The 12,196-nt window shown below is 46.6% G+C and overlaps 1 protein-coding gene across 5 annotated transcripts in view; it reads left to right on the top strand.

The window, feature by feature from the left end:
- The window catches only part of NSD2 (nuclear receptor binding SET domain protein 2), a 113,339-nt gene that overhangs the window by 59,850 nt on the left and 41,293 nt on the right, over positions 1-12,196 (top strand). For 4 of the 5 annotated variants that reach the window (XM_008018127.3, XM_073012572.1, XM_008018128.3 and 1 more), the window contains exons 6-9: positions 2,362-2,506; positions 6,690-6,808; positions 9,970-10,051; positions 11,144-11,268. In XM_008018127.3, the coding sequence (XP_008016318.1) occupies positions 2,362-2,506; positions 6,690-6,808; positions 9,970-10,051; positions 11,144-11,268 (471 nt within the window). The remainder of the gene's footprint in view (positions 1-2,361; positions 2,507-6,689; positions 6,809-9,969; positions 10,052-11,143; positions 11,269-12,196) is intronic. The other variant, XM_008018129.3, reaches the window with a different exon arrangement.

The raw sequence follows: 12,196 nt of genomic DNA, 5'->3' as shown, positions 1-12,196 counted from the left end.
GGCGGGGTGATTGCAGGGTGCTTGTGACTCTGCTTTGATGGAGCAGTAAAGGACACTGTTACGATTCATCCTAACTGGGGGCTCTGGAGTCATGGTGGGTGATGGGGTGCTAGGGGCAGAGGTGTGTGGAAGGGCAGCAGGCCTATGAAGGAATGTGCTGTGTTTGAGGAGATGAGAGGCAGGTGTGCTGTGGATCCGAAGCCCTGTGCAGAAACTTTCGCTGGTTGAAGAGCTGGGCATGAGTGGGCTCATGGAGTGGGTCATGGCAGCAATCAGGGCAGGGCCTGCTGGGTTGGGAGGGACGTGGCAGGAGTAGGCATACGCAGGGCTGGGGACAGGGACCCCACAGGGAACACTGGTGGAGTGCTGGAGGTCAGAGCCAGACCCGGAACTGCAGAAGGTGCCCTTGAGGTGGGAGGTCCCAGGCAATTAGGCTGGGGGTGTCTGCAGGTTGTCTAGAGAGTGGGTGGGCATTGGTGGATGTTGGTGTCCAGGCCAGGGTGAGGACAGGAGGGGGTGGAGCCCATGACTCATCCAGGCAACAGGAGGGCAGATGGTGGGGCCATAGGAGGCTATAAGAAGCCATCTGTGGTGACTATCTTATAAGGAGGGGTTTGGGTTTGGGGGCAGAGGTTACCTATATTGGCTGGGCAGGTGGTAGGTCCAGGTGGTGATGGTAACCAGCCAACACTAACCTGATGGTTCCTTAGCACTGCCAGGTGGAGTATTACTGCCCCATTTCACAGAGTGGAGGCAGAGACAGTGGTGGAGTGTTACTGCCCCATTTCACAGAGTGGAGGCAGAGACAGTGCCTTCACTCGCCAGAGTCCACGGAACTACCTAGTAGAGGAGCCAGCGTAAGAGCTGGGTCTGGCCCTGGAGCATGCTGGTTGGTACCGAGCCAGTCAGCAGACTGTTTCCAAAGGGCTGGTGAGCAGTGAGGGCTCTGTTCTGACTGCTCAGCTCTGCTGTTGTGGCAGGAAGACAGCCATGGGCAGCATGGGAACAAATGTGTGGGGCTGAGATCCATAAAACATTGTGGACACTGTTGTTTGAATTTCCTGTAATTTTTGTGTCATGAAATATTATGACATTTTTCAGACATTGAAGAGAAGCAGGTGGTGGGTTACACCTGGCTGGCAGGCATTAGTGTGTCAGCCCTGTGCCCTGCTCTCAATATCCGTGACTCTCCGACTTGGGGACACATTAGCAACCCCTGGAAAATCTTTAAATCACTGAGGCCAGACCTGCCGGATTGGGTTGATCTTGGGTGGGACCTAAGCACCATGGGATTTCAAACCCCCAGGTTATTACCAGGTGCAGCCAAGGCCCCAGGATCAGACTTCACTGTGTCTGCGGATCATTCTGGAGACCTTGTAAAAGTACAGATTCCTGGTAGGCAGGTTGGGGTGGGGCCTGGGAGTCTGCATTTCTAGTATGCTCTGGGTACTGATGCTGGCATCCCTTGTGTGGCTGGCGGGTAGGGAAGCCTCGTCTCTTGGCTGTGCAAGGTTGTCTCCGTGTGCTGACCTGGGCTGTGACAGAAGCCAGCTTGCACTCCTTGGTGTGTGCCTTCACCCCTGTCCGGGGCCTGTACGTGAAAGACGAGAGTGGGTGCTGCCCAGTGAGGATGCTGAGCTGAGCCCACCTCCATGCTCAGGGGCGGCGTTCGTTCCTGTGGCACTGGCTCTACAGCTAATTTTTCAGGGATGCCTAGAGGCTGGGTCTTAAGTTAGTTAGTGGTTTTGGAAAAGTATGTATATGTTTTTGTCATGTATTGTTTCCAGCATTTACAGAAGTAGAGTTGAATTGTCTTCACTGGCACTGTTCTCATTTATGAGTTTTTAGTGAGTCGCAGCATCAGTTAAGCACTACTTTTCTTTTTCTTTTTTTTTTTTTTTTTTTTTGAGGCAGAGTCTCGCTCTGTACCCTAGGCTGGAGTACAGTGGCGTGACCTCGGCTCACTGCAACCTCCGCCTCCTGGGTTTACGCCATTCTCCTGCCTCAGCCTCCCTATTAGCTGGGACTACAGGCCTCGCCACCACGGCCAGCTAATTTTTTGTATATTTTTTTAGTAGAGTCAGGATTTCACTGTGTTAGCCAGGATGGTCTCCATCTCCTGACCTTGTGATCCGCCCACCTCAGCCTCCCAGAATGCTGGGATTACAGGCGTGAGCCACCGCGCCCGGCCCAGTTAAGCACTACTTTTCTTTGAAGCTTTTATGGACATAGTTCCATGATGTGGGAATAAAAATGCGACACACTAAGTTCTAAAGGGCCGTGCATTTAATTTTATGCAAAACAAAACCCAGTGAGTTTTACGGATTTAACTTCTCATTGCACCTTCTCCCGTGCCCACAGGTGGTGGCTGAGCACCCAGATGCTTCAGGTGAGGAGATTGAAGAGCTGCTCAGGTCACAGTGGAGTCTGCTGAGTGAGAAGCAGAGAGCGCGCTACAACACCAAGTTTGCCCTGGTGGCCCCTGTCCAGGCTGAAGAAGACTCTGGTAAACATAGCATATGCTGATGTCCTCCGCTTGGGTTGATGTGTGTAGTGTAGCAAACTGAGCTCTAGTCTTGGAACTGTAGGGAAGTGTGTCCACTCTCCCCGTTTCTGACCCGTGGGGTTTGGACCTGCGGTCCAAGTGCGTGTGGTCACAGTAAAAATAGCCTCTGCCGTCTGCGTTTCCTGGCTTATGAGAGCTATTCTGTGTGGTCCCGACTGGCCTGTGGCTCCCTTGCTCTCCTGCTCAAGTTGAGCAGCCACTGTGGTCACTGCTGCTGATGGGGCTGTGTGAGAGAGGACGGAAGAAGGAAGGGGAGGGAAGGTTGTCTCTTGGATTCCAGGCTTACATGATGTGGTAGCGTCAGCCTTCAGGCCTGTGACTTCCGAGGAGGCAGCACTTCCCATACTTCTGAGAGCCTCCTGGTTTCGGCTATAGTCTGCACCTTACAGGGGCCTGGAGTGTGGGCAGCTCCTGGCCTGTTTGCCTGAGAGCTCATAGCGCAAGAAGGGTGACCGGACTGACCTTGAATTCAGGTGTCCTTTGGTCCTTCCTAGGCCTTCGGCTTAGAAAACAGAAAGTGCTACTTTGCCTTGGGCAGAGCTGACACTGTAAGATTTGAAGATGGGTAACAATGGTTAGATTCGTGATATGTGTGTGCTTGGACACAAGTTGTGGAAAACTGATATTTGAATGTAAAAATAAGTGACATATCTGGGTATCAATTTAAAAATACCAAAGTACTGTATCTCTGAAGATTCATCATTGAGGAGCTCTGGAGAGACCAAACATAAAGTGTTTCAAGACTCACCTAAAAGAAAGTCGGAGCCCAGAAGCGATAGGGTCTGGTCACATGTGCTGCTGTCACCCTTCTCTTTCTCAGATGTTTTCCTCTTGATTTAGGTGTTTCTAGATCTCTTCATCAGCTATCTCATTAATCTTGAATTTTGTTCAGTTTGCTCAGTGTTCATTGCAAATACTGTAATTTAGAATAGCAAGGATATTTAGGACTTGTATATTTTCTTGAAAAGAAAATATTCCTCACTCTATCAATATGCTAAATTTAGAGACATGTTCCCTTTAAATGACTGGCTTATGTAAAAATGAGCCGGCTCTTCCTGAAGCCAGATTCAGCTTACCCTCGAAGTGTAAGCATAAATTTGATGGTGTTATATTTTGCTGAGTGCTTAGTGGATAGAAGTGACAGGTGAGTTTCTGCCCACAGTATGTGTCAGGTGTGTGCAGGTTCTTGGGTGCCCTTTAATCGTGACTCTCAGGTGACCCTGGTGCTAACAACTAAGATGGCACACCACATCTTTGTCACACGCCCATGGCCTCAGTGTTAAAAATCTACACGATGTCTGGGCACGGTGGCTCATACCTGGAATCCCAGCACTTTGGGAGGCCAAGGTGGGTGGATCACTTAAGGCCAGGAATCCAAGACCAGCCTGGCCCACATGGTGAAACCCCATCTCTACTGAAAATACAAAAAAATTAGCCAGGCGTGGTGGTGCATATCTGTAATCCCAACTACTCGGGAGGCTGAAGCATGAGAATCTCTTGAACCCGGGAGGCAGAGGTTGCAGCGAGGCAAGATCACGCCACTGCACTCCAGCCTGGGCGACAGAGCAAGACTCAGTCTCAAAAAAAAATCCAGCCAGGCACAGTGACTCGTGCCTGTAATCCCAGCACTTTGGGTGGCCGAGGTGGGCGGGTCACCTGAGGTCGGGAGTTCGAGACCAGCCTGACCAGCATGGATAAACCCCATCTCTACTAAAAATACAAAATTAGCCGGGCGTGCTGGCACATGCCTGTAATCCCAGCTACTTGGGAGGCTGAGACAGGAGAATTGCTTGAACCTGGGAGGTGGAGATTGCAGTGAGCCGAGATCGTGCCATTGGATTCCAGCCTGGACAACAAGAGCGAAACTCTATCTCAAAAAAAAAAAAAACAAAAAAAAAAACCGAAAATCCATACAGATGGATTGTTGCTTATTTCTGTGAGAAACGGCTGCTGCTGCCTCATCCTGGATGAATGGAGAGGTGCTTAGGAGGTGCTGTGTCAAGGACCTCGCCTGTGGGAAACCAGAGGTGCGGGGCTGGCGTTGTGCTCATGAACAGGTGTTCTGAAGACAGACCTGCCTGAAGGGGTCCTCGAGAGTTTGGCTGACTGTGCCATATGGTGCCTATGCTTGGCAGTGGCTGAGCAGGTCCTGCTGCCAACCATTCCACGGGCTTCTTCCTCAGGCCGCCTTTACACCAGCCTGCAGCAGTGTGGCCAAGAGTGGAGCTTTCATGAGGGCTGCTTACCTGACCCCCATCACGCCAGGGTGGAACTGCAGCTGGTAAGGGCCCCCATGCTCTGGCTGCTGACTTCTTTTGCATTGGCCTAGACCTGAGGTGAGGCTCTGTGAAAGCATTGGCACCAGGGCATGGACACTTACTTGTAACTCCAACTGAGGCCTTGCTGGACCCTGTGGAGCTGAGCACTCTTTTGCTGGTGTCTTCTGTCCCAACAGTAGTGAGGCTTGAGGGTGACAGTGTCCTTCAGGGCAACAGTGTCCTTCTGCAAGATGTTTTATGAAGAGTCCATTAATAAAAACCCTGAACCTGTCTGTAAAGCAGTCATGCAAATGAAAATATTGGATTTATATTTAAAATCAACATTGGCATGTTGAAATTAATCATCTGTCTAGAATTTGCACTCTTATTTCACACCTTACTGTCTTAGGTCGGTGTTGTTTGGATGCCTTAGGTCTTGGATTAGTGGCTATTCCTGGGAACACCTAGCACATGGCACAGTTGAGCAAACATGGAGGAAACCGTTAATTTGCATATATAAATGTAGTGTTACTACTTAACATGGTTCTTTAAGGAAATGTTTAAAAAGTAGCAAGTGGTTTTTTTTTTAAAGTTCAACTTAAATTCCACAAGTCTTTGAATGTTAGTAAGGAAAAGATTTTTTTTTGTTTGTTTTTTAAGACAGAGTTTCATTCTTATTGCCCAGGCTGGAGTGCAATGGCACGATCTTGGCTCACTGCAACCTCCGCCTCCTGGGTTCAAGTGATTCTTCTGTCTCAGCCTCCCGAGTAGCTGAGATTACAGGCATGTGCCACCATGCCCAGCTAATTTTGTATTTTTAGTAGAGACGGGGTTTCTCCACGTTGGTCAGGCTGGTCTCGAACTCCCGACCTCAGGTGGTCCACCCACCTTGGCCTCCCAAAGTGCTGGGATTACAGGCATGAGCCACCCCACCTGGCTTGATGGCTCACACTTATAATCACAACACTTTCAGAGGCCAAGGTGGGATGATCACTTGAAGCCAGGAGTTCAAGACCAACCTGGGCAACATAGTGAGATCCTGTCTCTATCTTTAAATAAATAAATATAAAAATAATAAAAAAGAAAGTTCTGGAAGTCTTTTAGGGTAAGGTGAGTCACTAATTGGACAAAAATATATTGCATACTTGCTGTGTGCTCAGGTTTGTTTACAAAGGTTCAGATAAGCAGTTTTGTAGATAAAATGTAAGTCTGATATTTGAAAACCATTTATTACACCCCTGTCCTGGGCACTGTGGTAGCCTTGGGGGGATTGCTGAATAAGAAAAGCAGTCCTGTCCAGGCGCAGTGGCTCATACCTGTAATCCTAGCACTTTGGGAGGCCGAGGTGGGCGGATCACAAGATCAAGAGATCGAGACCATCCTGGCCAATATGGGGAAACCCCCTCTCTACTAAAAATACAAAAATTTGCTGGATGTGGTAGTGCGCGCCTATTGTCCCAGCTACTCGGGAGGTTGAGGCAGGAGAATCGAGGTGGCAGTGAACTGAGATCACGCCACTGCATTCCAGCCTGGGGAACACAGCAGGACACCATCTTTTTTTAAAAAAAAAAAAAGAAAAGCAATCCTTGGAATCCTTGGCCAGGCAGGATGGCTCATGCTTATAATTCTGGCACTTTGGGAGGCCAAAGTGAGCTGAATGTAATCTCTAAGGTTAGATACAGTCGCCAGTTTTTTTGTTGTAAAGAGATTTGATCTGTAAGACATAAGCGCTGGAAATCAGCAGGGTTACAGGAAACACATCACGCTGGATCTATATGTTGAATGCCCTGGGTATGTTCTCACAGTGCTTCGAAGGCAGCTTTTGGAGTGGTTTTCATCTCCGTTTTCCCCATCCCCCATTCCAGGTAACGTAAATGGGAAAAAAAGAAACCACACAAAGAGGACACAGGACCCTACAGAAGATGTTGAAGTTGAGGACACACCCAGGAAAAGACTCAGGACAGACAAGCACAGTCTTCGGAAGGTAATTGTGTTCCAGGTTTGCCCGACCTGTCAGTGTGTGTGCTGCGGGACTCTTGGTGCCACTTTTTCCCTGCATGGGAGCACACACGAAATGCGGGTGGCGATACACTCAGCTCCTCCCAGGCTGGTATTCAGCAGAAGGCTTGCATTGCTCACAGAACCCCATTGAGAAAGGCTGCTTAAGAAAGCAAGTTCTTACCCGCCAGGGGTGTTATCACCGAAACTGATGATATGTTGCTTTCCAAGAAAACAGACATCCAAATGCTTTGAGTAATACTTGTTTTTTAGATTGGACAAAATTGTCATTAAAAATGACCTCTTCGGCCAGGTGTGGTGGCTCACATCTGTAATCCCAGCACTTTGGGAGGCCGAGGCAGGTGGATTGCTTGAGGTCAGGAGTTCAAGACCAGCCTGGCCAACATGGTGACACGCCGTCTCTACTAAAAATACAAAAAATTAGCCGGGCGTGGTGGCATGTGCCTGTAATGCCAGCTACTCAGGAGACTGAGGCAGGATAATCACTTGAACCTGACAGGCAGAGGTTGCTGTGAGCTAAGATCACGCCACTGCACTCTAGCCTGGGCGACACAGCAAGATTGTGTCTCAAAAAAACAAAACCCCAAACACCATAACCTCTCTATAGGGCTTATTATTCAGGATGTAAGTAATGAACTGGCATGAACGTCCATTAAGGATATGTGTTACATGTCAGTAAAAAAGTCAACAATTCATTAAAGGCAATGAACCTAGATTTTATAGACTCATTTAGTTCATTAGTAATTCATGTTATTGTTTACTGAATGGGAATACTAAACAGCTGTGCAGGAAAAGGGCAGCGTAGCTACAAAGCCAGCCTCTGGTCCTTGTGCTCCTCGCTTACTGCCAGCGTGTGTCCAGGGGCACAGTTTGCCTGGTGCCTGCAGGGGAGTGAGACCAACCAAGCAGGCCCTGGGTTATCCTGTCTAGCATATGGTGCCATGCATGTAGAAGACGTGAGCCCTTTTCCGTGTATGAAGTAGTGCCATTCATTGCAGCTGTCTCAGATGTCCGTCCAGTTAACTTTTTCATGAACTGAGACTTTAATTAGACTTAGTACTTTGAATTTCTATTTTATTTGATAATAGTTCTGGCTGGGTGTGGTGGCTCACCCCTGTAATCCCAGCACTTTGGGAGGCTGAGGCGGGTGGATCACCTGAGGTCAGGAGTTCGAGACCAGTCTGGCCAACATGGTGAAACCCCATCTCTACTAAAAATACAAAAATTAGCCAGGTGTGGTTGCACATGCCTGTAATCTCAGCTACTCAGGAGGCTGAGGCAGGAAAATCACTTGAACCTGGGAGGCGGAGGTTGCAGTGAGCGGAGATCGCGCCACTGCACTCTAGCCTGGGTGACAGGAGACTCTGTCTCAAAAAAAAAAAAAAGTTCTGACAGAGTAGTTGTATATTTGTGATTTTGAGTAAAGCTTCATTCTGTCTTTCACTGATCTAAATTAAAATGTTCTTTTTATTTCAAAGAATGGAAAATAAATCTCACATTGCTAAGGTGTAAATATGTGGACACCATATTATTCATCTTACTTCTTTAAACTCGTATTTATAGTTGAGAGGAGCAGGCAGGCCCTGCCCCATTTTTCTGGCCAACAGAACATTCTTCTGGGGCACCTGCCATCAGGTGAGGTTGTTGAGCGAGCAAGTGTTCAGCAGTAAGCTAGGTCAGATTCACCTGTAGTCACTAAGGTTTATAGTTACCAGGAAGCGTGCACTTAATATTTGCTCTGGTCGCCTAAGTTTCTTTTTTTTTTTTTGAGAGCGAGTCTCACTTTGTCACCCAGGCTGGAGTGCAGTGGTGCAATCTCAGCTCACTGCAACCTCCGCCTCCTGGATTCAAGTGCTTCTCCTGACTCAGCCTCCTGAGTAGCTGGGATTACAGGTGCGTGCCACCATGTCCAGCTAATTGTTTTGTATTTTTAGTAGAGATGGGGTTTCACCATGTTGGCCAGGCGGGTCTCAAAATCCTGACCTCAAGTAATCCACCCACCTCTGCCTCCCAAAGTGCTGGGATTATAGGTGTGAGCCACTGTGGCTGACCAGGTTACCTTCTATTAAAGTAGCCCTTTGCTGGCAATCATACTGAAACTGATTGCTTTGAAATATTTGTGTAAATAGTATACCTAAAAAATACGTGACCCTGGAAACTCAAAATACTAAAATTCACATTAAGTGGCTAGTAATGTTTTATTAGCTACTATCTCAGGAGATAGCACATGATAAAAAGAAGTAGTGGTGTCTCTTCAGATTTGGGTTTTATAAACCTGATCCAAACCACATATGACACCCAATGTGCACTGAGCACTTCTGACATGCTGGGCACCGTCTCAAGTGCATTCTCCTGTCACCTTGTGCATGATCCTCTGGACTCCACACCACTGCATCCTGTCTTACCAGCTCTGGTTCCAGGCAGGTGGGTGAGATTGGGTATGAGTGCAGGAGTGGCAAGTCGTTCCCTGGGCAGCACTGCTCTAGTGCTCTGGGGACAGGGCATTTTTCAGCCACACCCTTCAGAATCTTGGCCCTTGATAAAAGCTTCATGATCATTTCTCCCTTTTTTTGCTTTTCTCAGTTGTGACATATTTTACTGATGATCCTTGTTCATTAGGTGTATCGGGAGTTTGTCTAAAAATTGGAAATCCTCAGTGTAGTGATACTAGTAATGTTGGTCCTGACTTAGCAGGGCTGAGTCTAACTTGATTGGGCACCTCTTGAATGGAAGGATCAGTTTTTCTCATGTTCATGCTCTGCTCTGGGTTCAGTGGAGAGTCTAGGTGCATGTTAAATACGACTTGTATCAGGTGTCTTAACCACATGACTGCAGCAGGTCTTGGCGTGGCCCCACCCACCTCGCCCTCCTGACAGATGCGAGAGCGGGAGGTGCGAAGAAAGAATCAGTCCAGATTGTGAAAAAAAGTCTGAGATTGGGCAACCACGGATGACTTGTGTGTGGAACACATTTCCAAAGGAAGAAGTTTCTGCCACGAAACTTTTCAGCAACCTGTGTTCATTCACATGAGGAGATTTTTTTCCTTTCTTTTCCTTTTGTTGTTCTTTTTCTTTTTTTTCTTTTTTTCCTTTTTTTTTTTTTTTTTTTTTTTTTTTTAAATAATAGAGAGACACAATCACTGACAAAACGGCCAGAACAAGCTCTTACAAGGCCATGGAGGCAGCCTCCTCGCTCAAGAGCCAGGCAGGTAATGTGGTCAGCGCCCTTTCCTTCTTGGCTTCTGGGTGCCCAGGCTGGGCTGGGTGGGTGGGTTGAGAGTGTGAAAGGGGAAGGCCGGGGCTGGTGAAGGGGAACAGGGCAGGGGAGGAATCCACAATTAAGCTAGGAGTGAAAAAGAAGGAAGGGGAGGTTCTCTTGCAGTTGAAAAATAAACTGTTTTAAAGTTACTTTTTACTTGGCTCTATTATTTTCAGTTTGAAATTTTACTAGAAAAGTGATTTCAGCCAGAAGTTTTCAGGTTTCTTGATGGTGCCAGTTGCTACTGTAGATTCTGTCACCCTTCAGTACCCTGACCCTCTGCATGTAAGCTAACAGTAAGGGCTCATTATTTATATTTCACATGCTAAAGAAACTAGCTTAAAACATATATGAAAAATAACTGCCAAAAAATAAAAGGGGAAATTACACTTCCTTTTACCTTTTAGGTATCTTTTTGAAATACCTGTTTGATCCCTTATTGAAGAAGTTATACCTTCTCCAACTCTTAATTAAAAGGAAAACAAAACCTTGGGGGAGGAGAGTGAGGGGGGATTGGGAATGGCTCTGTTTTTCTTGTTTTGCATGAGGTGCTGGACTGGCTTTTAAAAATCGGTTAAACAGACTCTGTTTTTTTTTTTTTTTTTTAACATTTTTGAGCAATTGGACATTTGAACACTAGCTGATGATATAAGAGCATTATTACTTTTAAGCATGAGAGTAGTGTGGTTATATGTAAGACTTTAGGTTTAGAGATTTGTGCTCAACTTTTTATAGATGAAATGATATGTCTGGGATTTCCTTCAGAATAATCTGGCAGGGGGACATGGAACCGGATATGGATAGAGCCGTGCTGGCCCCAGGTTGATGGTTTTGGCGGCCAAGTAGTGAGGACATGGGGTTCATTGTACAGTTTGTCTGCTTTTGTTTATGTTCAGATTTTTTCCATGATAAAAAGCCAGAAGGACAAAGGAATTCAGAAGATTCATCTTTAGAACTTCACTTATTTGAGGGGTAATTTTAAAGCGGTAAAAAGATTAAGGGTTTATGATTTGAAACTTTACAAACCAAAATTATTTTACAGCAACGAAAAATCTGTCTGATGCTTGCAAACCACTGAAGAAGCGAAATCGGGCTTCCACGGCAGCATCTTCAGCTCTTGGGTTTAGCAAAAGTTCATCTCCTTCTGCATCCTTAACTGAGAATGAGGTAAAATAATAATAATAACAGTAACCATGGCATTGGTATGAAGGCCATTTAGCTGCCCACGCTGCAGTGTGAGTAACGCTCAGACTTCATAAATGCAGCATTGGTGCTCACTGCCAGTGCAGATGCTTTAGGGCCTCATGGCTATCTCACATTCATGAAATGGACAAACAGTGCACTATGTTAGTTTGAGCACTTTTTATACACACGCACACAGTGTGTACATGTACAGGTATACTTCAGTCTTGATGCAGTTTCATAGTTCTTAAAATCTGTCTTAAGAATGTTGTGTTCTGTGTAGCCCTCACACTGTAAGAGTTCACATGGAAGTAAGTCTGCGTTGGTTCTGAAAGGGCACAGTGTCAGTTGAGCTGACATACTGAGTGGGGTGGAGGGCGACTCACACACCACACCTGATTCCTGTTGCTTCCAGACCTAGGCTCATGGAGGAAGCCAAAGATTTCTTTGTTTTCATGCATTTCATGGCTTTGATCCTTTAAATTCTGGCACATTTTTAGTTACTTGAGTGTTGAGGTGAGTCAGAACTACCACTGTAATATGACTCCTGTGTTCTGGACTTGCAAAGTATATGATAGCAAAATAAAGCCATTTGAGACTGCTGCCTGCCATCATTGTAACATGACACTTAGACTTTATTATCAAACCTAAAATTTTTGCTGTTGCCAAAAGCAAAACAAATAGCCACAGAATGTAGGTGTGACACTTTTTTGTTCAGAGGTAGTTTTGGTTTCCTGATTTTTAGGGATTACCTTCATAGAGCTTTGGAGTTTTAATTTCTTGTTATTTGGTTCTCCGTGATGCTGATTTTCTCATTGTAGACATGGGTCCTGTTTTTGTCATATTTATGAGGGGATGATAACTGGGGGCCCTTTTGGAACAGGGTAGTGAGGCAAGGGCTGGACAGGCCCCT

The sequence above is a fragment of the Chlorocebus sabaeus genome, chromosome 27 (assembly GCF_047675955.1).
Source record: "Chlorocebus sabaeus isolate Y175 chromosome 27, mChlSab1.0.hap1, whole genome shotgun sequence".
Taxonomy (NCBI): domain Eukaryota; kingdom Metazoa; phylum Chordata; class Mammalia; order Primates; family Cercopithecidae; genus Chlorocebus; species Chlorocebus sabaeus.
The sequence above is the reverse complement of the archived record's forward strand: the minus strand, read 5'-3'. Positions and strand labels throughout refer to the sequence as shown.